Source organism: Phyllobates terribilis, unplaced genomic scaffold (assembly GCF_046119375.1).
Source record: "Phyllobates terribilis strain yellow unplaced genomic scaffold, ASM4611937v1 Scaffold_7__3_contigs__length_470593459, whole genome shotgun sequence".
NCBI classification, from domain to species: Eukaryota; Metazoa; Chordata; class Amphibia; order Anura; family Dendrobatidae; genus Phyllobates; species Phyllobates terribilis.
The window spans coordinates 237,871,951-237,898,826 of record NW_027362767.1 but is presented as its reverse complement, the minus strand read 5'-3'; the positions used below and the strand labels follow the sequence as shown (position 1 = coordinate 237,898,826).

The following is a 26,876-nucleotide window of genomic DNA, read 5'->3' as shown; positions in this document are numbered from 1 at the left end:
CACTTTTCTTTTGTTTACCGGTGGTCGGTCTCCTAGGCAACGAGGTGTATACAAAACAAAAAAAATCTTAATATGTCAAGAACGGTTGCAAATTTTAATAAGCAGTAAATTGCAAAAGTGCATATTTTTACAAGCGCTGTGCAAACATATAAATTTATGAAGAATGGGAATAACACTTTAAATGACAGTAACACCCCCTTACTGCAGAAATTCATCATCCATTATGTATGCGAGATGTTGGCATTTCTCACCTGTTCCACACGGCAAAGTTTATCCACAGTTCCCTGATAGTGCTTCATGCAGTCCTCAGCTAGGTGAAGGTGAGTGGAGTACTGTGAAGAGATCAATGGGTTAACTATGGCGTAAAGATTGGTATACGGGCAGAAATTACAGTGCGGTTGCACAGTCTATACGTACTCAATATATATCTGAGATGGACAACACCTATAGAGTATCCTGACCCAGTACATGTGGTTATTACTGGCTAGGAATGAATGGGCTCTGCAACTAGTCGTACAATATAACGTATGGGGGTGGAATTTAGTAAAGGCTGTGCGCAAAAATTTTGTAGGAGAAAAGTTGCATATTTCGCTTTATAAAAATTTTTTTGAGCTCTCATACAAACGAATGGAAAGAGAAATGGATGAAGGATCACCTCGCTTCTGCAGTCGGGTCCCATTCTCAAGATTAGGGTCCCCATGGTGGGACCAGCACGGGTTTTCTGGTTTCTGTCCCCCAGCTGCACTTTATTTAAATAAAAACAACACATTTTGCTTTACTCACCCTCCCCGGGTCCAGCACTTAGTCTCTGCCTCTGCTCCCAGTGTCTGTTATAGTCTGCAGCATTGATATTATATTGATAACGCTGTAGCCAATAACTGAGCTCACTGATTGGCTGCAGCGTGGGCAACATGATGTCAGAGCTGCAGGCAACAACAGACTCTGGGAGCGGCGGCGACTCAATATGGGACCTGGGGAGGGTGAGTAAGGATTTTTTTTTTAAACAAAGTGCAACTGGGGACAAGGATGTTCCCAAACTTAAAAAAAAAACCTATAGGATAAATGTCAAAGATGGAACAGAGCCTTTAGTAAATTAGGCACACCTTACATTATTATTGGAGTATGAAACACCGGTCTTAGTAAATTCCTCCCACACTTTCTAGGTATGTCAATGGCTATTAACCCTCACCTTGCTCAACTCCTTCTGATACTGGGGCATCTTCTTCAGCATTTGGGAGAGATCTCTCATGGTGGTCTGGGGAAAACAGAATGATGTCCATTACCTGGCAAAACCGTCTGGTGATGCCCCCCGCGCAATGACAGATCACTGACCTTGTCGCCTGTGTTCATCCGCTTACTGGAGGAGAAATCCTTTAGAGAACGAGTCACTTCTCTAGACGGGTGAGAAGAGAAATATCTCATCGGTTCACACTTAATGAATCTTTTTATCTTTTGATAGAGATGGAAATGAAAACACTTACTGAGACACCTCGGCAATGTGCTTGTGACGCAAGCCCACCCAGAGATCATCGTCTTCGTCTAGCAGGACCTCCTTGACACGCTGCTCGCCAATACCACTGGTCTCATACCTGAGGAAAGAATGGGAGTTTGGACATAGTATATAATATGTGTGTATATACGGTACATTGTGACGTCAGAACCTGACTGAGATAAGCGGCCTAAATTATACGGTTACAGATCAGTGCTTCATAATTATAAAAAAAGAGCTTCTTCAGCAGCTGCAGTATACATTATACATTTCTGCGAAACATGAACAAAAAAAACCAGCCTGGTTTATTAAAAGGAAAAGCGAATTTTATAACAATCAATGGTGCATTGGAATGAATTTAAAAAGGAGGTTCTGCAGCAGCTTTGGTTCACCGTACTCAATGCTGTGAGTGATAAAGAACAGTGTAAGTCACTGTGAAGTTCTCTGACCATTATAAATGGCATTAGATTATGCAGTCACTGATTAAAGGGGTATTCCCATCTGTGTAAATAAAGGGGTATTCCCATCTGTGTAAATAAAGGGGTATTCCCATCTGTGTAAATAAAGGGGTATTCCCATCTGTGTTAATCAGGCAAATGGCTATAAAATGCCATTGCTTAATTCTCGTTGGGTCTGACCACTGGGACCCCAGTCGATATTAAGGGCGCAGTCAGACAGCCGTAAAAATCAGACCGAGATAGGACCATAATGCTCGGATTGGCCAGCGGCTCTCCTGACCGGAGCAACACAGCTTCATATATTTCTCAGTGGCTGTCACGCTGAGGTCAGGAGAACCGACGGCCAGTCCGTGCATTACGGTCCGATCTCGGTCCGATTTACACGGCCGTCTGACTGCGCCCTAAGAATGAATGGGTCTCAGCGCTGTGTCCCGTTGTCAGTTTTGCCTCTGCAAAGCATCGCTGCACAAGAAAGGGGACGCAGCACTGAGGCCCGTTCACTCTGAAGATCATGAAGGGTCCCACAGTGGTCATTAGGTGATCATATATTCCAGTGATATAATACCGATTACATTAATATCAGCTGAAGCTGATGACATTAGATGGACAAGATGACCTATTAATGTGTTTGGGGGTTTCATGACTTTGCCCCAATCGCAGATATAGAGGGAAAGAAAGATTGGGCTGTTGGATTTAAACATGCCCGATCCTTTTGGTCTCAGGAGACAAGTTGCCGCCATAGGTGTCAGGCTGCAGCTTACTCCCCTCTCCCCATTAGAGCACAGGCATGCTCAGCTCGGCTGAGAGAACTATTGGATGTGGAGGTGCGGAGGAATAGTAGTGGTCCGGTTTGCTACATAGATTGGCTATCCTGACTTAGGCAGGTGTCGGACAACATCAGATTTCCATCTACTATTGAGGATCATTGTCTATCCTTCATTCCACAGGTCTGACATTTACAACCCGAGTACAGATCCAATATCTGGACCGGCTGTGGGCTGCTGACAGCCTCATATATGCCCAGCTGCTGAGTTCGGGTTAGGAGCCTTGCGACAGGTCCGGACACTGCGATTGTGAATGTCAGCCCTGTAGAACCGGCCTAAGGCCACGTTCACACGTTCAGTATTTGGTCAGTATTTCACATCAGTATTTGTAAGCCAAAACCAGGAGTAGAATAATCAGAGGAAAACAGAAACACGTCACCACTTCTGCATATGTTTTGGCTTACAAATACTGATGTAAAATACTGACCAAATACTGAACGTGTGAACAGGGCCTAAGACAGAGAATCATTGTCAATGGTAGATGGAGATCTGATGTTGTACCTTGATGCTTGCATTTGGCTTTTCAATGGTCCAAGTAAAGTCTGGCAGATACTTTACCATGGAGCAATCAAAAAAAAAAAAGAATCCAAAAAAAAAAAGAAACCGCTCAGTATGTCAACCCCTGCATGGACTATAGATGGCAGCCAGAGATGATGACGTCCTGCCTTACTTATAGACATCGTTCTCCACTGGAAGAAGATCGTAACTCATGGCCTGGAACGTTAACTCGTGCAGGACTGGAGAGGAAGGATCAAAACCACGATCCAAGATGATGAGCTGTGAGCGAGCTTTGTCAGGTCCCTGCGCATAGAAAAAAACAGCAATCGTAAGATCTACGGACGAGGATGTCGATTAGTCGCCCATTACAACCAGTCTGTTACCAATGCTCATTTTACAAAAGCCCTGACATATGTCCTATGCTACGATAACAGTGGGATTCTCCGCTGTATAGACCAAGGGGGTTTTCCATTTCTATCAATAAGACGTCAAGTTGACAGATTTTACACCAAATTTGAGCTTTTTTTTTTTTACCTTGGTCAACTCACCCACGACCTTGTGGTTTTAGTATATCCACTAGTGAAGTCACAAGTGCTTAAAGATCATCTTGACGAATCACACAGTATATATGATATACTAGGCCGGTGATTTATGCCTTGGAGGCTATGGTGCTCATGTCGGCGCTCATGTTGGCACAGTGGTAAGGCAGGCAACATGCACTGTACTGAGACTTTTGTTGCAAGCGCTATATTAAAGGGTAATTATTGTCTACCCTCTCTCCTAGGGATAGGGAACAACTTACTGATGGCATGGTGTCTGACCCCGAGCAATCCTAAGAAGGGAGCTCTGGATCCCGGGAACCAGTGTCCTATCTTGTATGGAGCGCTGGTGTGCGTGCTCGACCTCATAACAGTGTGGCTCTCAGATCAAAAAAAGTCAAGCACCCCCAATTTATAGTGTATGGGCACCTATAGGGCTACAAAATGATATTCTTCTGCAGTAGATGAATATTTAGTCCAACAATGAGATAAAAATGGCACAATTCTTCTGTATAAGCTTTTTTTTTTCCCCCGACACATTTTTACAGAATTCATGCCTCACCTCCCCCATAGTTGGATCGTCAGCCTTGTATGCATCTAGCTTATCTTGGATCAGCTGTGCAAGCATTGCATTATCCTTGTAATCTCTGCGGAGGAACACACGGGGTAATTAATGCACTTATATAACCAACCGAGTTTACACATCAAACTCCGCTATACATGGTGCACAGAGCACCACGTTCACCTTCTGCCCCCATCCACATATATAACACCGGTGTTTTATTCTCATCCCATAGTCTGATCATGGAGCTGTCATACGGCACCGGGAGCGAGCTCGGAGGAAATGCATCTGGATTTCCAAATGGGCGACGGTCTCCACCGGTATTGCAGTCCTGGCAAACATGGAGGCATGACCAACCAGACAGAGGGTTCTTCTGCTCTTCTACGGCCTCATTCACACATCCATGTTTCGCTTACACTTCTATTCGTGTTTTTTATAAGGATAAAATGTCTACAGTTTACAGATAATGGGTAGGTTCCCATGTCCGATTTTGATCCAATCTCCCATTCAAGTCAATGGGTCTGTAAAAAAAATGGACAGCACACAGACGCCATGCATGTTGCATCCTGATGCCGTCCGTTTTTTACAGGTAGAAGTAGACGGCAAACGTTTTTTAAATGCAAGAAAAACAGATGTCACCTGGACACATGGGCCCCAAAAAAATCAGATAAAAAATACTGACCCATGAATTGGGTCTAATCAAGAGGCAAGAAGGGTGAGGAACAACGAACACTGGTTCTTTATGCCTTGAATTAGGGTAGTTTATGAGGGTGAAAAGCAAAATGTCACACTTCTCGGTGCAGATTCAGACGTCTGTAAAATAGGGTCCAAGCATGAACTGACCACAGGTCAGTAGCCTAAAATATACCTGGCAGCAGGTCTCCTGACCCGAACTCAGTAGCCTTATACAGTATATATCTATGAGGGTGCGGAGTTCGGGTCAGGAGACCCGCGGCCAGTCCGTGCATGGTGGTCAATGCTCAGACCGTATTTCATGGACGTCTGATGGTGCATCCAGGAAGGCAAAATGATCCAATATAACTGACCCTGGTTACTGTAGGAAGACCAGCTCTGGAGCACAAACTGCTGCTCAAACAACTGACGTATTAAAAGGCACAATCGCATTGAAATATTGTACAGTTGACTCACGTCTTTGAGCGCATACTCACCCACGGTAGCGTACAGCCGGATACTCTTTCAATGTAGCACACAAGGTGGCAAGTTGCTCTGCAAGACGTTCAAGGATGGGATTCTTCATCTGAGCCTTATGGGGGCTGTAAAAACTGTGGAAGGAGTCAGGGTAATCCAAAGAGAAAACCTGGAACAGATAAAACATGACTTTAAAGATTCCTTTTTTCTTGTTTTGCCGCTAGCACATTTTTATGCATCTTTGGCAGGAGAGTGACTGAAGGTGAGTGCGGCCAGAGGAGAGTTGAGTAAAGCCTTACCTAAAGGTCAACTTACACAATAGATGAATGGTGTCTGAACCTGCCAATATCGCCAAGATCAGCTGACCATCTAATATGTATGGTGGTCTCCTGATTCTCCCCCAGCGACAGATGTCAGGAGGAAAAAGGATGGGGCATGTTGAACTTCAACATGCCCAATCATTTTATTCTTAACAGAGATAAGCTAATGTGAGATGTGTCTGACAGCACCTTATTACCCAATTGTCACGGAGAACACATGTGTGGGGGTTAAGGAGGGATAGCTGTCATTTGTCTATCTGATATCAGCCTACAGGGAATCGGTCAGCAGGGTTTTGTTATTTGAGAGCAGCATGATGTAGGGGCAGAGAGCCTGATTCCAGGGAAGTGTCACTTGCTTACTGCAGTTTCAATACAATCAGTGTTTTATCAGCAGGAGATTATCGCTGCTGAACTAGTTGTCGCGTGTCAGACAGTCCAGATAATCCGTGTAACACCGCATCCGTCACTGATTGGCAGCACTATTCTTGTATACCCCAGCATGGGAAGGGAAGGAAAATGGATCAGGGATGGCATACATAAACATTGCTCACCTGGGACTCGTACGGAAGGAAAGCAATGTTGATCTCAGTTAAGGTCTTGATGACTTTGGACGCTCGTGATTTCACCAGCTCATTGAACAGAGTGTCTGGACACGCTGAGGAGAGAGAATGTTACCCAAAGTCACAACTATGGAAGAAAACACTGACAAAGACACAAAACATGGACGGAGACTGAAAGGAGATCATGGCGAGGGGTTAGTGATGCACTTACAGTCAGTAAAGAAGACGTGTGCGGCTTTGTACTTAGCGGAAGGAGGATCTTTGAAGTCATTGATGAGAGAATGAACAGACTGCAAGAGATTGAGGCAGTGTAAGAAAGAGTCAGGAGCGCAAGAAAGCAAGGATTGGGGCTGTGGGAGTTCACATCAGAAGCTTCTCATAACATACAAGATATTGGTAACATCCATAATGGTATCCGCCAACTCTGCTCCGGTTATAGTGGTGCCGCACTACAATTGTTGGCGACAAGATGACTGTTCTGGTTAATTTTCTGGGACTAGCAGGGAGCTGGGGGCTAATTCCTTGCCTTGATTCTTAATTACTTCCTTCTGTGAGCCTAGAGCAGGGCGGCTCACTATATAATCCCCTGAGTCCCTGTCACCATACCAGTTATAAAGTAAGCTTGACCTGGTTCACATCCCTGCTCTCTGTGGTGATAATTTTGATTCCCTGTTTTCTGACCTCAGCTTGAATTCTCACTATTCGCTTCATTCCAACTCTATCCCTGACTTTGACCTCCTGGAAATAACCCCGCTTGATCACTCTTCTTGTTGTCAGCTGGCATGATACTCTATGGCCATAACCCAGGGGCCCCTTGTAAGGTCAGATCCCTGTACAGGGGTTAAAGGGTGAAGGCTCTAGTAGATGGAGTGACTAGCGCTAAACCTGTCTGTGGAAGCTCTATTAAGAGCTGTCAGGCTTTCACACACAGAGCCCTTGTGACAATTATGTTGGAAAAGTCTTAGGAAAACCTGAACTTTGCATTTTCTATAAGGGACTGCCCTTCAGAATCATTTTATGTTACTGGCTTCAGTTTCTGAGACAGGAAGTAACCGCATCAACTTCCTGTCAGCCATATTAGCTTTCAAGGGACTTATTTTTCTGTCACCTGGCCATCCAGAATTTCACTCACACTCTTGACATTCCAATATAAGAGAAAGCTCTTCTTGCTGTACAGACTTGTGACTGAATAATGTCTGTAGGATGTGAAATGTGATCTTCTATTATTGACCAAAGTTTATTTGTCCATGAGGGAGGAAGTAGCTAGCTTCTCTGATATCAATATAGCTGTCAGCCTGGGACATCATAACCACAAGAAAAGTAAATGTCTCTCATATTTTACGGATTTTAGTAGCTAATATCATCCATACACATGGATGTAAATGTATGTGGAGTTTCTGAAAACCGGACATACATCAGATACACAGGAGAACACAAGAGTCACCGCCTTCCCAGGGACTAGTGTCCCTTTAAATCGTGAAGATGTTAAGTGAAAGTTAGTGAGGAGTCAGAAATAAAGTGTTAAACTGTGAGCAAGGATGAAAACAAGACAAAATGGAGAACCAAAACAATGTAAGGATCAGTTCAGAAGTGGCGCTTACGATGCAACCGTAACCCTATAAGCAATTTACGAAACTCAGATAGTCGACAGCTGCAATTTTCGGCCATGCCATTTTAAAGCACTAGTCCAGGCTTCCTTTTCTGTTGCCTGAGTGCTGCAGCCAATCAGGTGCCACTGATTGGCTGCAGTAGTAATAATCCGCAAAAGATTTTTCTGTGGAAAAACATTCCCAGATGGATCGTTTGTCTTTTGTGTCCTTTGACATGTATGAAAGATTGTAATGGACTACATGTGTATGGCTTTATTGGTGTAACCAGGGTTCATCAGGCGGATGTTCATTTAATAGTTATTTAAGCAATCAAATGTGAATGGCCACCTATGAACAAGCAGTATGTAAACCACCGCTACCTGGAACCACAGTCCATGACCCTATACAGAAATGACAGTCCCATCCTCAGTACTACAATTCTGTTTAAAGGGGTATTGCCATGTTATAATGTGATGGCATATCACAGACAGAATGAATGAGCTGCATCCATTTCATGTTGAGTAAAAGAGATTTTATAGTGAGTACCCAAAATATTTTCTCGGAGCCTTCATTGGGGGACACAGGAAACCATGCTGCGTCCCCCAATATAGCGATAAGAAAAAAGAAGATTTGGGGTACTCATTGTACAATCTCTTTCTCTGAGCCTTCATTGAAGGACACAGATACGGCATCACTATATAAGATAGGAAAACCCCTGTAAGTATAATATACTGTAATTTTCTCTTATATGTTCTGAGCACAGACCGGAGGCTACATTAACCTGTTATTGTCAGGTTATTATGTACTGTGTTATTTTACCTTTTCAGAGGGTGTGATCAAATACACGGCCTCCAGGCTAGGAAGCGGTTCCCTCCGCTTGTTAATGTCTTCAACAACTGGAAAATAAAAAATTGTATGAAAATTAGAAAAATTGTTTGCTAATGATGTTGGAGACCATACACAGTATGACTGGCTAAACTGTGATCAGGCTGTGTCCCTTTAAGTCTGATGCTTTAGAAAGTGTAATAGAGTGTAAGCCTGTGCCCACTACTCAACTTCTTAGGTCGAATTCGGAGGTCCATGAAACACTGTCGTGTACGAATCGCAACACCCGTACTGTCCACGGGTCCCCTGACCTGAACGTGACAGCCTTATAATAATATATTAACTTGTCAAATTTGGGTCAGGAGTCCCGCAGCCAGTCCATGAATAACAGTCCGTGCTAAGACCGTGTTTCATAGACATCCGACTTTGGCCTTAATGTGCCAATCAAGTTCTCTCCCTTGATCTCTTAGAAAAGTGAGGGAGACCTGTCTTTGCCAACAAAAAACTTGCAATGTCGCACTTTCCGTCTTTTTAAAGGGAAGCCATCATCAGAAAATGATTTTTGTGTTAATAGTACCTTCAAAAACATGTGGAAATATTTTTTTTTCCATATCACAATTTAAAAATAATAAAATGAAATACTACAATTTTCACAATTGTCACTGTTTTTCTTTTTGTTGTTTCAGGAAACAACACATGTACATTAGCCACAATGGTAAGACCCATGACACTATCTTTTGTATCGACGCATCTAATGAGCGAGTGCAAAAGTCATTGTGGAGGGAAAAGGAGCAAGGTCATCGGTGACATCGTCCATTGTGATTGGTGGATCCTGTGTTATCAGCTGTGTATATAGGTGTTATCAGTCATTGTGTTCTTGCCTCTGATGATACAAAGCATGCTGAAAACTGTTCCTGAAAGTATAGGAAGTATGTGTCTAAAAAGCCCCAATGGCCAGTATGAAAACGGCAAAATTATACACATATATATACACACATATATATATATATATTTTTTTAATGAAGATCATGATATTAAAAAAAAAGTTGACAATTTTTTTTAAATACATTTAATACAAAAACGTGTCCCTGTCATCTTATGCCACCACTCACTTGTAATTCCCTCCGTCATAATGTCAGTCATCTTGCAGCAGGAGGACAACATGCGTGTACTGAGCTGATCCACCACCAGCACCTGCGGGAACGGGATGACAACATTACAAAAAGCTGAAGAAAAACTCAAGTCACATAGCAGTGAAACGTTCAGTCCAACACTAATTTCCAGAATATAAGGGCTCTATACAGCAATCAAACCCCTTTGGCACTGCTTAGAGACTTCTGCTACTGGAGAGAGGACACGTTCAAGCCATATGAAAATTGATGTTAGATTTCCAGTAGCAGAAAGCTCTGTGCGGTGTCAAAGTGGTCTGATTAATGTATAACGCTCTTTGTTTCTGGAAATCAGGGTAGTTGTAGTAAATGACCCCACAATACCAGTCTCTTAATTAAAACGTTACGAAAAGACTCACCTTCCACTCTCCTTTCTTCTTAACCTTCCGGATCACATCGTGCATGATCTCTGCAAGAGAAACCGATTGTGGTCATATCAAAGAGGCAACTGAGATGTGTATTATACATACTAAGTGCTAAATCTATAATGTTATACCAACACAAACAATATCTGTCAGTCATTGTGTCTCCATTAACAGTGCCATCACAGTGCCAACCCATGCCATTAGAGTGCCCTTCATAAACAGTACAATCAGAATGCCATAAATAGTGTCATAAGACTGCCCCTAATAAATAGTGCCATCAAGATGCCACCCCATAAGTAGTGCCAGTAGACTGCCCCTTATAGATAGTGCCACAAGAATGCTACCCCATAAACAGTGCCATTAGAGTGCCACTTCATAAACAACCATCAGAGTGTTACTAATTAACAATGTCATCGGGGTCTCCACAATAAACAGGTCAATAAGAGTGCTCCATTATAAGCTGTGCAATCAGCCTCCTCCAGAAACAGTGCCCTCAAGGTCCCCGCCATAAACAGTGCCATAAGACTGCCTCCCATAAACAGTGCCATGAGACCGCCTCCCATAAACAGTGCCATCACAGTGCTACAAAAGTTTTTTTTTACTCTACATAAGTCCAAAACTCTTTATCACTTCTTTTGTGATACAAAGTTCCAAATTCCCTGCTTTTTTCCATACATCCAAATAATTAAATGGGTTGTCAGGTCATATATTTTATAAATGACCTATCCTTGATCTGCAGTACCCTGTCGCAGACATTGAATGGATGGAGCTGTGAAGTGCAGTTCAATGTCTATATCCAGCTAATAACAGCTGATCTGTGGGGATACCGGGTGTGACTCCCACCAAATCCTGATGATAGGTCCTCAATTGCATTGTTTTTCTGCTACATCATATCAGTGATCCATAATGGATGAAGATAGGAGAATGGATAAAACGTGGGTAGAATAGTCCGGCATCCCGGGCACAAGTTTCGCCATCTACCGTAATACAGTATAGAGAAGGTCACATTTCTGGCATTTTGCTGTGGAGATATGCTAATGTATGGCCTCGTTCTTTCTCATCCTGACTCCGTGTTCCTCCCACACAAACTAGAAATGACATTGAATTTCTCTACGCTACAATTTACAATGCAGCTGGGTATCTCAGTGGGCTTATTATTTTAGGGTAATATTCCTACTAAGGATGAATTTCGCCTACATACAAAAATTATACCTGACACTCCTGTATTATAAATTGGCTCAAATCAAGCAATGTGAAAAATACAGAGCTCCAAATCTCCTGCACAGACAATTCTGTCCACCTGCAGCCACCACTAGAGGGAGCCATGGAGCTTACAGTATATTTTCTTATCATTAAAGGGGTCGTCCACTACTGGACAACCCCTTCTTAAATGTGACAGTGCTTCATGTAAAAAAAAACACAGAATACTATTCCCTAAAGGGCACCTTTCCCGATGCTCTCATGACATTGTTATATCATGTAACCGCTGCAGCCTATCAGTGGACACTGATCAGCTGCAGCCGTCACAATTCTGTCAGACGGAAGAGTTTCATCTGACAGAACTGTGAAGGCTGCAGGGCACCACCAGGGTCTACCCGGGCAAGTGCCATGCCCATGGTGTCTGGGAGATCCACCGGGCACTGTATGCACAGCATATATGAAGCAGACTCAGGAGCACCATACAGCAGGGGTGTAAGCTGTGTTATACAGCCGGCATCGGAAATCTAACCTCTGTTATTGGAGCTAGATCCGAACTAATCACGTCTGATATGTGCCTGACAGATTCTCCTGCAAAAGAGAAGGTGTGTGTGTGCCTGAAGTGGAAATGACCCGCACGAAAAGATTGGGTCAGGAGGATGGTGGACTATATGCTGGATCCCAAGATGGCACCAGAATGCCTAGGGGGAAGAGGCAAAGAGATGTCTCTGGGGACATTGCAGCAAGGCTGGGAAAGTTTGCCCATAATGCGTCTCCTAGTACTTCGGGGCAGCAGGGATCAGAGTCACATCTGCAGGGGGCACAAGCTCCATCCCCCACAGGATCCCAGTATCAGCCCTAAGCTGTTGAGGAAGAGGTGGATGACAGTCCTCCTATGCTGGCCCGGCCTTCTCAGGAGTCTCCCAAGGCAGTAAACTCTTCTAAGGGAAAAGTAACTAATCCTGATGGAATATCCCTGCTAGAAGTATTTAATGCAGTTACCAAAAGCAACTCCAAGCTGGATTCACTGACTGGACAGGTTGGCTAAATCCAGGAGACCATTTCTATAATCCGGCAAGATGTCCAAAAGGTGGCGGAGTGCACCACGGCTGTTGAAGGGAGAGTAGGGGAGTTTGAGGGTGCGTTGCCCCCTATCCACAGAAATATCCAAAGTCACTCTCAGGCGATGACGGCATTACTGGCTAAAGTGGATGACCTTAAGAACCATCAAAAACGCAATAATATAAGACAGGTTTGGGTTCCGGAGAAAGTGGAGGGGAGTGACCCTGAGTTGTTTTTTTTGAGAAATAGCTGCGGGACACATTTGGAAAAGAGACTCTTTCTCCCTTGGTTGCGGGAGAGAGGGCCCATAGGGTCCCCATAAGGGGCCAGTGGGTAGACCTCCAAGATACTGTAGATCCTAATAAAAAATTCTCCTCTTCAAGGATCAGGACATTATTTTGAGAAAGGCTCAAGGAGATACAAGTTATTAGTGCCGGAGTTCAAAAAATGTCCTTGTTTCCAGTTTTTTTGGTGGATGTACAGAGCAAGAGGGCTATGTTCTTGGATATAAAAAGAATATTGTGAGCATTGGGAGTACAGTATTATATTATTTATCGGCTAAATTGAGGGTGGTTGGCTTGAGGACTACTACATTTTTTGAAAATCCAAAGGATGCCCACAGATGGATGGACACTCATGAGCATCAGATCCATCAGGAAAGGAGAGATGGAGGGTCTTAGTTTATTGACGCTTACTTTAAAAAATCTTGGCCTGCTTACAGACAAAAAATGTTGCACCTCAGTGTCTGAAAGTTTGGGATATTTTATATTATAAGTCTTGGACCATGCGTTCTTGAGAGATGGATGGGTTCATAATCTGGGGGAGCTCTGTTGCTTGATGAGAGTGTTTCTTTAACGGTGCTATATTTTTGATCACACTCAGCATGGGAGCAGATTGGAAGACATGGTGTGATTTTGAGCCCCAACCCTTAGGGTAGGGTAAGGGTAGGTTTACGAAAATTAGGGGAGTGGGCATGTTTCTGGGTGGGGGGTATTATCTTGGTGTTTAAGAGCATGCTTTATTGGTTGAATCTAAGTTGGTCTGCCCTGGTGGCTGATGCAGAGTCAATAATATGAGATGGTATTTTTCCCTCCTTTCTAAATGGGTTTAGAAGCTAAGTGTCTTTCGTGGAATATCCGCAGTATGAGAGGCAACTCCAAAAGGCTTGCGATCTTTGAACATATTAAGAAATCCAATGCTGCATTAGTTGCAAGAGACACATGACGCATGATTCCGGTGGTGTGTTACATAGATCATGGATCGGGTTCAGTGTATACTCCGTCTTTTCTAATTACTCGAGGGGGATTAGTCTCTTAGTTCATAAGAAAATCCCCTTCAAATGTATTGATTCTTTCAAGGACGAGGAGGGTAGATTTGTCGGGGTACACTGTATGATTAAGATCTGAACTAACCAAATTATATATTTATTCCATACAGTGAACGCCAAAATGAATGAAAACAAAAAAAATCAAATAGGCCGAATCGCTGTTTTTTGGTCACTTGTTTACCCCCAAAAGGAATAAAAAAGATCAAAATGTCTTATCGCAAAATAAGCCCTGCTACAACTCTATCAACCCAAAAAAGAAAAACCTATAGCTCATGGAAGGCGGAAAAAAAAATCGGAAGTCAAGAGGGATCAATTAACTCTGTTCTTCAAGGGTCCACATAAACCTGGAGCTGGTCCTACCCTGAATTAAAACTTCTGAAGTATAACTTTGACATGTCCGAATTATTATTTATTCATAGGCAAAAATTAAAATCACAGTACAAACTATGGGGGGCATTTATTATCCAATTTAGGTAGACAGTTTTCATGTCTACCAAAATTGCACATTCTGGTGCATGCCATACTGCATTAAAGTTTACAACTTTTTGTTGTTTTAGGCTTTTTGCACCACTTTGGTGAAATTGGTGAATTGCCAAGAAAAGTGGACTTAAGTAGAGGAGCCTTCCGCGGACTGAAAAATTTACTATAATTTACTCCAGAAATTGATGTAAACTGAACAAAGCTACATCTGCTGATAGTAGGTGTAGGTTTCTAGTTTGTACAGAGTGCGCCTCTTAAAAAATTTGGCATCCAGGCCCCCTAGACTTGGTTCACATACTGTTTTTTGCAGCTTTTTTTTTCTTTTTAATAATTTCAGGAAAATCAATTTCTTACAATTTTCACACCCTATAGCTTCACAAACTATGGCGTGTGTGAATACTGATGCCTTTGCAGAGGGAGATTTAGCATGGTGAAGGCTAGGAGAATGGGGATTATGTTATATTCACTTGTTCCTAAAAAAAAAATAATAATAGGAAAAAAATTAAAATGTGTAAAATCAAACAGTCGCTCCGTGCCAAAAATGGACACATTGCTAGTTAAAAGCCAGAATTAAATTACCCGGATAAACCCACGTTAATTGTTTTAGTAGTTAATCTGAACTAAACTCTGCCCAATCAATCGGAGTGCCCTACATTATCCAGCTCAGCAGACGTGGGTAAATCCATTTACTGGCATAGTGAGTGACGGACATGTTCCCTGCCCATTGTAACGGCTGGAGAATAGAGTTTTCAGGGCCTTTTACAGAAGATGATTTTTTTCTTTTTACCACACACCATCCAATGCTTATCAGGCATGTCAAATTCCCACTATTGCCCTTCTCGTCATCCCATAACTGTAATAACTCCTTTGCATGAAGAATGTAATTTTTTTAGACCATTATTATATTTTTTACCATGGCGCCCCTTCCAATGCTCTTTGGCATAGCGTGCGCTATATGTATATTGTAAGGCCTCACAGTCTGACTGGACTAGAAGAGTCTTATTGAAGCATCCATAAGAGTTTGGGTATAAATATGCCATAAATGTGGTTATTGTTAACTTCAATTTACTTAAAGGAATCCCCTATTAAAGTTTGGGCCTACATGGTTTCATACAAAATTGTAAAACTCAGTCTGTTGCTCCTAGCAGCCAATCACAGCGCAGCTTTCATTTCTAAAGCTGCTTTGGAAAAATGAAAGCTTTGCTGTGATTGGTTGCTATTGGTAACAGACAATAGTGTTTTTTTACTGTATTTTTAAGAGAGATTTTTATATAATCAGATATTAATATCTGTACTGGATTCTGAAAAACTGGGAGGGGGGGATTTATTAAGATCGCCATTCTTTACAAAGGTCTTTAAAAAAAGCACGCTGGAGTATGAGGTGCCTAATTTATTAAAAGGCACCCACCTCTTAACAACTGAGGCGCATCGTTTGCTGAGGTGGAGATTTGCACCATGAGTTCCCCCATAATCTGGACTTAATTATTGTAAATTGGCCCCGTCACTTCTACTAAGTCCCGTCCATTTTTCTAAATAAAAGTGACATGAGCCGCGAAAAACAAAAAAAAGTAATAAATTACAGCATACCGCATGCGGTCCGACACGGACACCACTCAGGCCGAAAATACATTTGCATAATCCACAAAAAAAAACCCTGATATGTGGACAGTTCCATAGACTATTATGGTACATGTTTTATTCATGAAATATATGGGGAAAAAAAAACAAATAAGTGAAAAATAGATGTCTGAATGAGGCCTTACAAAGTCTTCATAAATATGTGCCGTAGTGTGTAGTGCTTCTTATATTTCCATATTAAAAAAATTATTTAATAAAAAATTTAAAAAAAAAGAATTAAAAAAATGGAAGAAAAAATGGCACAAAAAAAAAAATCTATTATACTTTTCCTCTGATTGTTCCACTGCTGGTTTTAGCTTCCATATATGGCTGTAAAATACTGAACGTGTGAAAGTGGCCTAAGAAAGCCCCTTCACATTTCAAAATATGTCTATTTTGTCTGCAGCCATATTGTGTGGACAGAGATGGACACTTGCCACTTACTTTAGACCGGGTGCGGACTGCCGTATTGAAAATCGGGCCAGTCACAACCGCAAGTTGAGGACGTGACTGGCTCCGTTCCTTTACACGCAGACAATCAGTCCACGTGGAAAGTCGGCCATGTGCATTGGCACACCGGCTACAATGGCTCCATGAGCTCTCCGCATGTAGTACACAAGGATAGTGCATGGACCGACTATACGTCCGTCTGAACAAGCCCTTAGGCCGGGTTCAGACGAGACGATTTTGATCCATATTGTCAGTTTTTTTACCTCCGGTTTTTATACTGTGCATCAACGGTTAATAAAATTGACCAAATACAGTTTCCTATGTTAATAATGGCAATGTATCTGTAAAAAAAAAACATATGCAATATGGCTGATCCATATGGGATCCATTTTTTTCTGCGCTCCCATAGACTTGAATGGGCAAGTCTCATCCGAAATACGGAAGAGACTTGTGCATGCAGCAATTTCTTTCACACGGACACTCGGTCCATCATCTGTACAGCCCTATTGAATAACATTGGTCTGAGTGCCGTCCGATGTTAGCCCGGACAGCACACGTACCTAAAAAACGCTTGTCTGAACCCTGCTCAAATTATAGATCAAACCACATCATGTTACATGCAGCCGAGGGGCAAACTCCTTGTAAGAAATGCTGCCATTGCTCCTTGTAAGAAATGCTGGCATTGCGCAGTGTTATTTGAGGCGGCCATGAATGCAGAGTGAAGGGAAGGCCCTATATAAGTGATTAATTGCTCTGTCCTCTGAGCGCAAGCTGATTAACCGCTTACAGTCCGTCATTAATGGGGTTGATGGAGGGTAATATGATTGTGTTGTGGAGAGGACGCAGCTGTTCCTGTATTGTCTACCTACAAAGCAGCCCGTACAATGAAAGACAAAAAAAAAGGAAATCAATAAATGAATACATCCTTTTATAAAAAAAATTTGATGCAAACCTGTTTTGTGTGAACCCAGCCTAATAGAGGCCTCCATACATTGCTCCGGGGGCCTTCTTCATAGTCACAATGGCGTCACCCACAATATCATTTTACACATGGGCGTCACATTCCAGCTGCCGTCATATTCCTCCTCTAGTAAATTACAGAATTCATCTTCTGCTCAGTTTTCAGTAATGTCATTCAGACAAATAGACAGAGGTCACGGAGGCAGGTTAGCACAGGATAAGTGATAAATGACTGACTGCTGGGACTCCCAACATTTTCAGATCCACCTTTCCTGCTCCCTGCGTTGGGTTCGGATTGGAGTGGCATGGCTGTACACGGCTTCAAATTTTTAATCTAAGTCTGTGTGACCTTCGGAGAAGACCTAATACATCGCTTGTCCCATAGGTATAAATGGAATGGTGACGATCATGCGATGGCGCTGCTCAAGTCATTCCCGATACAGATTAACGGGTGATGGAAACCCATGTTCTATAGATCGGTGGGGATCCCAAAAGTAGGATCAGAACAATGCCCAGGTGTGATCGGTACTTCTGCACCCCTTATACCTACGCCCCTAATCAAACCCCTGTTCATGTACCTGATCAATGACATAGAAAGGGTCGTCAGATGCCAGACTCGCACCACACCGCTAACTGATAACTGCTTCTAATTTAGAAGCGTCCGGAGATCAGATCCCCTCCAAAGGAGACCTGAGACTAAAATGTGGAGTACGTATCATAAATGTCTAGGGAATGTGAAAAAACATTCTTAGGGTCTGTTCACACATTGCCCTTTTCTGTGTTTTTTTTCCCATGGAAAAAAACACAGTATTTTACAGTACCAGCAAAGTGAATGGGATTACTGAAATCTCATGCACACGCTACATTTTTTTCCTCCAGGTCTGAACAAAAGAGTTTTTTTTCAAATCTGCAGCATGTCAATTCTTTCAGCATTTTTGCAGCATTTTTGACCCATTCTAATGAATGGAAAAAATACACAAGAAAAAACTCTTGCACATATTTTGCACAGATTTTTTCCTGCCAACACTCTGGTTTGTGCAGCTGAAAAATTTCCTACAAATACTGAATGTGTGCACATACCCTTACTTTTAAGCCAAGCTTTTTTTTTTGGTGTTATTTTTTTTTAAATATTAAAGGGGTGTTCCGATCTCGACATGAAAAAAAGCCATTCCATATACCTGAATGGGGTTGATTCTGTCATATGTGCATTCATTTATGCAAGTGAAATTCTGATAACATTTCTGTAATAAATTAGACAGTTTTGTCTTAAGGGGAATGTGTTTTCAGAAAATGACCTAATATTTAAATGTGTTTTTTTGTTGAATACATTTTTTTTTACATTTTTGGCTTTTTTTTTTCACAACACAAATTGTTAAAAATAAAAATGAGAAATCTTGCAATTTTCACACTGGCCACTGGGGCTATTTTAGACCCTAACTTCCTTTTCTTTCAGGAAACGCACATATACATTAGCCACAAAGGTCAGAAGATGAGCCTATCTTTTAAAGCATCAAATGAGCATGTGCAAAAGTGTAAAGGGAGGGGGAAGCAGGGTCAGCTGTGATGTGACCTTAGTGAATGGTGGATCCTGTGTTAACAGCTGTGTATAGAGGTGTTATCAGTCTTTGTAATCCTGCCTCTGCTGATTAGGAGACTGCTGTAAACTCTTCCTGAAAGAGCAGGAAGTATAGGTCTAAAAAAGCCCCAGTGGCCAGTATGAAAACTGCAAGATTACTTTTTTTTTAAAAAAATAGAGATTGTGAAAAAAATGGGGAAAAAAAATACATGTAACACAAAAATAGGTAATTTTGTGATGATACAGTCCCTTTAAGGGAATCTGATAATTAGAATACAACTTTTTTTGTATTGATTTTGATTTATTTTATGTTTTCTTTTTCTATTGCTGCAAACGTCTGCTGACAGCAGCTTAGCTCTGCCCCATTGTCAGACATGTGACTAAGCCAATTGTGTTTAAATGTGTAAACTGTCACCTGAGCTCCCACAATCCATTGCTATCCTTTAAAGGGGTTGTATGAGTTAAAGGGGTATTCTAATCCAAGACATTTATGGCAATTTATGATAGATATTGGTCTCATCTCTATTCCTGAGTAATATTTCTGGAGCAAGTTAATAAAAGAAAGCAATCTCGAGATAGGGGCACTGGATATGCCTAAAATATCTGAGATGAGAGTATCCCTTTAATAGAGGGGGTCAGATCTTTATTCAAGACCCTCATCCATTAACCATAGCCGAAAATAGCTGCAAAGAGTACCGAATAAACGCATACATTATAATGACAGCTCACTGATTCCAACTGACTGTGTAATACCTATTTTCTCCTCCGGGAGTGCTGTGGGAGTATCTAACACTTGAGGGAGGGTTCCTCCACAGATTACATCAGATTTAATGACAGCAAGCAGAGGTCTTGAGACCATAACAAATTGATGCACAAAGTATATGAAAAGAATTGTATTACATTTTATTGTACATTAAATGAGATTTATTTGCTAAATCTGAAATACCCCTTTATGTCACTCTTTTATGGTACGGAGCTCAGACGACAGGTCATCGTCAGTGCCAAGTAGTGACGGCGGTGCGGGAAATGACACAATCTTGTCATCTACACACAATATCATTACACTGAATATGTGCTTCCCATCTCATAAATTATGGACAAGCAGAACATCTGTGTAACCCGCCTCAGGACCTGCGATTTTTGTGGAGAAAGCAAATAAGACGTGGGAGTCCAATGATTGTCATAGTATTCTGTACCGGAGAAGACATACTGTAGGTGCAGCCTGCGCAACTCACCAGGAAGACATACCATGGGTGCAGCCTGCGCAACTCACCAGGAAGACATACCATGGGTGCAGCCTGCGCAACTCACCAGGAAGACATACCATAGGTGCAGCCTGCGCAACTCACCAGGAAGACATATCATAGGTGCAGCCTGCGCAACTCACCAGGAACACATACCATAGGTGCAGCCTGTGCAACTCACCAGGAAGACATACCATAAGTGCAGCCTGCGCAACTCACCAGGAAGACATACCATAGGTGCAGCCTGTTCAACTCACCAGGAAGACATACCATAAGTGCAGCTTGCGCAACTCACCAGGAAGACATACCATAGGTGCAGCCTGCGCAACTCACCAGGAAGACATATCATAGGTGCAGCCTGCGCAACTCACCAGGAAGACATACCATAGGTGCAGCCTGTGCAACTCACCAGGAAGACATACCATGGGTGCAGCCTGCGCAACTCACCAGGAAGACATACCGTAGGCGCAGCCTGTGCAACTCACCAGGAAGGCATACCATAAGTGCAGCCTGCGCAACTCACCAGGAAGACATATCATAGGTGCAGCCTGCGCAACTCACCAGGAAGACATACCATGGGTGCAGCCTGCGCAACTCACCAGGAAGACATATCATAGGTGCAGCCTGCGCAACTCACCAGGAAGACATACCATAGGTGCAGCCAGTGCAACTCACCAGTAAGACATACCATAAGTGCAGCCTGCGCAACTCACCAGGTAGACATACCGTAGGTGCAGCCTGCGCAACTCACCAGGAAAACATACCATAGGTGCAGCCTGTGCAACTCACCAGGAAGACATACCATAGGTGCAGCCTGTGCAACTCACCAGGAAGACATACCATGGGTGCAGTCTGCGCAACTCGCCAGGAAGACATACCGTAGGTGCAGCCTGCACAATTCACCAGGAAGACATACCATGGGTGCAGCCTGCGCAACTCACCAGGAAGACGTGCCATAAGTGCAGCCTGCGCAACTCACCAGGGAGATGTACCATTGGTGCAGCCTGCGCAACTCACCAGAAAGACGTACCATGGGTGCAGCCTGCGCAACTCACCAGGAAGACATACCATAGGTGCAGCCTGCGCAACTCACCAGGGAGACATGCCATGGGTGCAGCCTGCGCAACTCACCAGGAAGACATACCATAGGTGCAGCCTGCGCAACTCACCAGGAAGACATATCATAGGTGCAGCCTGCGCAACTCACCAGGAAGACATATCATAGGTGCAGCCTGCGCAACTCACCAGGAAAATATACCATAGGTGCAGCTTGTGCAACTCGCCAGGAAGACAGGCCGTAGGTGCAGCTTGCGCAACTCACCAGGAAGACATATCATAGGTGCAGCCTGTGCAACTCACCAGGAAGACATACCATGGGTGCAGCCTGCGCAACTCACCAGGAAGACATACCATGGGTGCAGCCTGCGCAACTCACCAGGAAGACATACCATAAGTGCAGCCTGCGCAACTCACCAGGAAGACATACCGTAGGTGCAGCCTGCGTAGCTCACCAGGAAGACATACCATAGGTGCAGCCTGCGCAACTCACCAGGAAGACATTCTATGGGTGCAGCCTGCACAACTCACCAGGAAGACATACCATAGGTGCAGCCTGCGCAACTCACCAGGAAAATATACCATAGGTGCAGCCTGTGCAACTCACCAGGAAGACATACCATAAGTGCAGCTTGCGCAACTCACCAGGAAGACATACCATAGGTGCAGCCAGTGCAACTCACCAGTAAGACATACCATAAGTGCAGCCTGCGCAACTCACCAGGTAGACATACCGTAGGTGCAGCCTGCGCAACTCACCAGGAAAACATACCATAGGTGCAGCCTGTGCAACTCACCAGGAAGACATACCATAGGTGCAGCCTGTGCAACTCACCAGGAAGACATACCATGGGTGCAGTCTGCGCAACTCGCCAGGAAGACATACCGTAGGTGCAGCCTGCACAATTCACCAGGAAGACATACCATGGGTGCAGCCTGCGCAACTCACCAGGAAGACGTGCCATAAGTGCAGCCTGCGCAACTCACCAGGGAGATGTACCATTGGTGCAGCCTGCGCAACTAACCAGAAAGACGTACCATGGGTGCAGCCTGCGCAACTCACCAGGAAGACATACCATAGGTGCAGCCTGCGCAACTCACCAGGGAGACATGCCATGGGTGCAGCCTGCGCAACTCACCAGGAAGACATACCATAGGTGCAGCCTGCGCAACTCACCAGGAAAATATACCATAGGTGCAGCTTGTGCAACTCGCCAGGAAGACAGGCCATAGGTGCAGCTTGCGCAACTCACCAGGAAGACATATCATAGGTGCAGCCTGTGCAACTCACCAGGAAGACATACCATGGGTGCAGCCTGCGCAACTCACCAGGAAGACATACCATGGGTGCAGCCTGCGCAACTCACCAGGAAGACATACCATAAGTGCAGCCTGCGCAACTCACCAGGAAGACATACCGTAGGTGCAGCCTGCGTAACTCACCAGGAAGACATACCATAGGTGCAGCCTGCGCAACTCACCAGGAAGACATTCTATGGGTGCAGCCTGCACAACTCACCAGGAAGACATACCATAGGTGCAGCCTGCGCAACTCACCAGGAAAATATACCATAGGTGCAGCCTGTGCAACTCACCAGGAAGACATACCATAAGTGCAGCTTGCGCAACTCACCAGGAAGACATACCATAGGTGCAGCCTGCACAACTCACCAGGAAGACATATCATAGGTGCAGCCTGCGCAACTCACCAGGAAGACATACCATAGGTGCAGCCTGTGCAACTCACCAGGAAGACATACCATGGGTGCAGCCTGCGCAACTCACCAGGAAGACATACCGTAGGCGCAGCCTGTGCAACTCACCAGGAAGGCATACCATAAGTGCAGCCTGCGCAACTCACCAGGAAGACATATCATAGGTGCAGCCTGCGCAACTCACCAGGAAGACATACCATGGGTGCAGCCTGCGCAACTCACCAAGAAGACATATCATAGGTGCAGCCTGCGCAACTCACCAGGAAGACATACCATAGGTGCAGCCAGTGCAACTCACCAGGAAGACATACCATAAGTGCAGCCTGCGCAACTCACCAGGTAGACATACCGTAGGTGCAGCCTGCGCAACTCACCAGGAAAACATACCATAGGTGCAGCCTGTGCAACTCACCAGGAAGACATACCATAGGTGCAGCCTGTGCAACTCACCAGGAAGACATACCATGGGTGCAGCCTGCGCAACTCGCCAGGAAGACATACCGTAGGTGCAGCCTGCACAACTCACCAGGAAGACATACCATGGGTGCAGCCTGCGCAACTCACCAGGAAGACGTGCCATAAGTGCAGCCTGCGCAACTCACCAGGGAGATGTACCATTGGTGCAGCCTGCGCAACTCACCAGAAAGACGTACCATGGGTGCAGCCTGCGCAACTCACCAGGAAGACATACCATAGGTGCAGCCTGCGCAACTCACCAGGGAGACATGCCATGGGTGCAGCCTGCGCAACTCACCAGGAAGACACACCATAGGTGCAGCCTGCACAACTCACCAGGAAGACATACCATGGGTGCAGCCTGCGCAACTGACCAGGAAGACATATCATAGGTGCAGCCTGCACAACTCACCAGGAAGACACACCATAGGTGCAGCCTGCACAACTCACCAGGAAGACGTGCCATAAGTGCAGCCTGCGCAACTCACCAGGAAGATGTACCATTGGTGCAGCCTGCGCAACTCACCAGAAAGACGTACCATGGGTGCAGCCTGCGCAACTCACCAGGAAGACATACCATAGGTGCAGCCTCCGCAACTCACCAAGAAGACATACCATAGGTGCAGCCTGCGCAACTCACCAGGAAGCCATACCATGGGTGCAGCCTGCGCAACTCACCAGTAAGACATACCATAGGTGCAGCCTGTGCAACTCACTAAGGTCCCAAGAGGGGGAAGAGGAAGGCTTACCATCAGTGCAGCCTGTACATCAGCACAAGGGGTCTTATATTATAGGGGAAGACAAACCATTGGTGAAACCTATAACTGCATAAGGGCCATTATAGGGGTGGACATAACATACATGCAGCCTGTGGTATAAGGGTAGATATACCATACATGCTACCTATGTTATATGGGTGGATATACCATACATACTACCTGTGTTATATGGGTGGATACACCATACATGCGACCTGTGTTATACGGGTGGATACACCATACATGCGACCTGTGTTATACGGGTGGATACATCATACATGCGACCTGTGTTATACGGGTGGATACACCATACATGCGACCTGTGTTATACGGGTGGATACACCATACATGCGACCTGTGTTATACGGGTGGATACACCATACATGCGACCTGTGTTATACGGGTGGATACACCATACATGCGACCTGTGTTATACGGGTGGATACACCATACATGCGACCTGTGTTATACGGGTGGATACACCATACATGCGACCTGTGTTATACGGGTGGATACACCATACATGCGACCTGTGTTATACGGGTGGATACACCATACATGCGACCTGTGTTATACGGGTGGATACACCATACATGCGACCTGTGTTATACGGGTGGATACACCATACATGCGACCTGTGTTATACGGGTGGATACACCATACATGCGACCTGTGTTATATGGGTGGATACACCATACATGCGACCTGTGTTATATGGGTGGATACACCATACATGCGACCTGTGTTATATGGGTGGATACACCATACATGCAGGCTGTGTAACTTCACTGGGGCCATTATAGGGTTGGACAGACCACACAAATGCTACCTATGTAATTGCACAAGTGCTTTTATGGGCAAAGGGGCCTATGAGGGCATAAAAAATTTGGACCAAAATGTTTCACTATTGTCTATGTCCACCTCTAATTCTGATATCCACAATGCTCAGCAATTATTCAGTATCGCCATGTTGTGCCATCTGTTTATATTATAATTACATGGTTCCAGCAGCTGCAAAACCTCATAGCGCAAAGAGCTTCAATTTAATCAATGAGCAATAAACATGACATAGCATACCTTCCTGTTAAAAAAAAGAAGAGTTTCTTCAGCAGCTGAGGTATTATAGGACAAGTATTAATCAATGAGTAATGGCCATAAAGCTTCACCTTCCTGATAAATAAGAGGTTCTTCAGCAGCTGGGATAGTATAAGATATATATTAGTCAATGAAGCTAAACCTTCCTGATAAAAAAGGTAATTTAGCGGCTGGGGTTTTATAAGAAATATACTAATTCTTTTTTTTAACTTCCTATTAAAAAAAGAGGTTGTGCAGCAGCTGGTATTAAAGGGAAGTCACCTTGGGCTTGTAATAATGGTACAATGAGCAGATGGGAGCCATGCAACAGTCTGCAGGTGATACCAGTGTCCATACATTGTAGCATTAGGACACCACCTGGAGATTAGGGTGGGGGGCAGCGAGGCATGAGGAGGGATGCTGGGAATGAGGAGATATATGGGCATGGATGAGGAGGGGGTGATGGGAGGAGTCAGGTCGCATGATTGATGATGATGGGGGTGGTAGTAGGATTTTATACCAGCACCAGGGATGATCACTTACCGCCTGGCATCATCTAGGGCACAGATAAATGCAGGATAAAATGGAGTGTGGGGTGATCCGGGGATGGAGGGGGAGACTGGTGTGGAGGGCGGGGATGGCACGGATGAACGGCTGATGCTGCAGCAGACCCACAGGGCATGATGGTGGTGAGTGCATGGCCGGGATGAGGGCAGCAGCAGGATGGATGGGCATAGAGGAGACAAGAGGCTGCTGCCAGCTGCAGACACATCCGCAGGACACAGGGAGGGGTCTCCCGGCCACAGACCCGCACAGCTATCCCCCCGCACCTGGATCTGTGCCCACCCTCCAGCGCCCGGGTCCAGCTTACTTTCTCCCACCACTGCCTTCAGCCCGCTGGGTGCCATCCTGACCCGGTCCAAGAGCTAGATCCGATCCAAGAGAGAGATCGACTGCAGGGCAGAGGGAGGAGAGAGCTGGAGGTAGAGGGGAGGCTGAGGATGGAGGGAGGAGGCTGAGGATGGAGGGAGGAGGATGAGGCTGCTGTCAGCTGACCAGAGAGGAGGGGTGCTGCAGCAGGAGGGGTGACAGCTGTACCAACACCCTGCCATCACCAGGAGGACACTACTGCCCCCATCATCTCCATCTGCAGCATCCTGTACTGGAGTCATGGATTACACATCCCCCATAGCAGCACTGTGTTACCCATCTATCATCTATCTATTTACCCTGTATCTATTATCTAGCCTCGATCTATCTATCCATCCAATATCTATCTATTATCTACAGTTGAAACCAGAAGTTTACATACACTATATAAAAAGACACATCTCCATGTTTTTCTCAATATCTGACATGAAATCAGAATAAACTTTTCCCGTTTTAGGTCAGTTAGGATTACTATAATTTTTAATATTTGCCAAATGCCAGAATAATAAGAGACAGAGAATGTTTTAAGGCATTTTTATTACTTACTGCAAAGTCAAAAGTTTCCATACATTTCATTAGTATTTGGTACCATTGCCCTTAAACTGAATGACTTGGGTCACACGTTTG

At 44.4% G+C, this 26,876-nt stretch overlaps 1 protein-coding gene across 3 annotated transcripts in view; it reads right to left on the bottom strand.

The window, feature by feature from the left end:
• STXBP1 (syntaxin binding protein 1) overlaps nt 1–26,368 on the bottom strand; it is a 42,976-nt gene extending 16,608 nt beyond the window's left edge. Inside the window, exons 1-13 of one of the 3 annotated variants that reach the window (XM_073639890.1) lie at nt 26,191–26,368; nt 10,342–10,391; nt 9,926–10,007; nt 8,808–8,884; nt 6,611–6,689; nt 6,391–6,494; nt 5,540–5,688; nt 4,371–4,455; nt 3,442–3,572; nt 1,482–1,589; nt 1,333–1,393; nt 1,190–1,255; nt 252–332 (exon numbers count right to left, since the gene is read on the bottom strand). In XM_073639890.1, coding sequence (XP_073495991.1) covers nt 252–332; nt 1,190–1,255; nt 1,333–1,393; nt 1,482–1,589; nt 3,442–3,572; nt 4,371–4,455; nt 5,540–5,688; nt 6,391–6,494; nt 6,611–6,689; nt 8,808–8,884; nt 9,926–10,007; nt 10,342–10,391; nt 26,191–26,227 — 1,110 coding nt within the window. In that variant the 5' untranslated portion in view covers nt 26,228–26,368. Of the gene's footprint in view, nt 1–251; nt 333–1,189; nt 1,256–1,332; nt 1,394–1,481; nt 1,590–3,441; nt 3,573–4,370; nt 4,456–5,539; nt 5,689–6,390; nt 6,495–6,610; nt 6,690–8,807; nt 8,885–9,925; nt 10,008–10,341; nt 10,392–26,149; nt 26,170–26,190 lie in introns of those variants that run through there. The other 2 variants (XM_073639891.1, XM_073639892.1) reach the window with 2 other exon arrangements.
• Nucleotides 26,369–26,876: the final 508 nt, after the last annotated feature.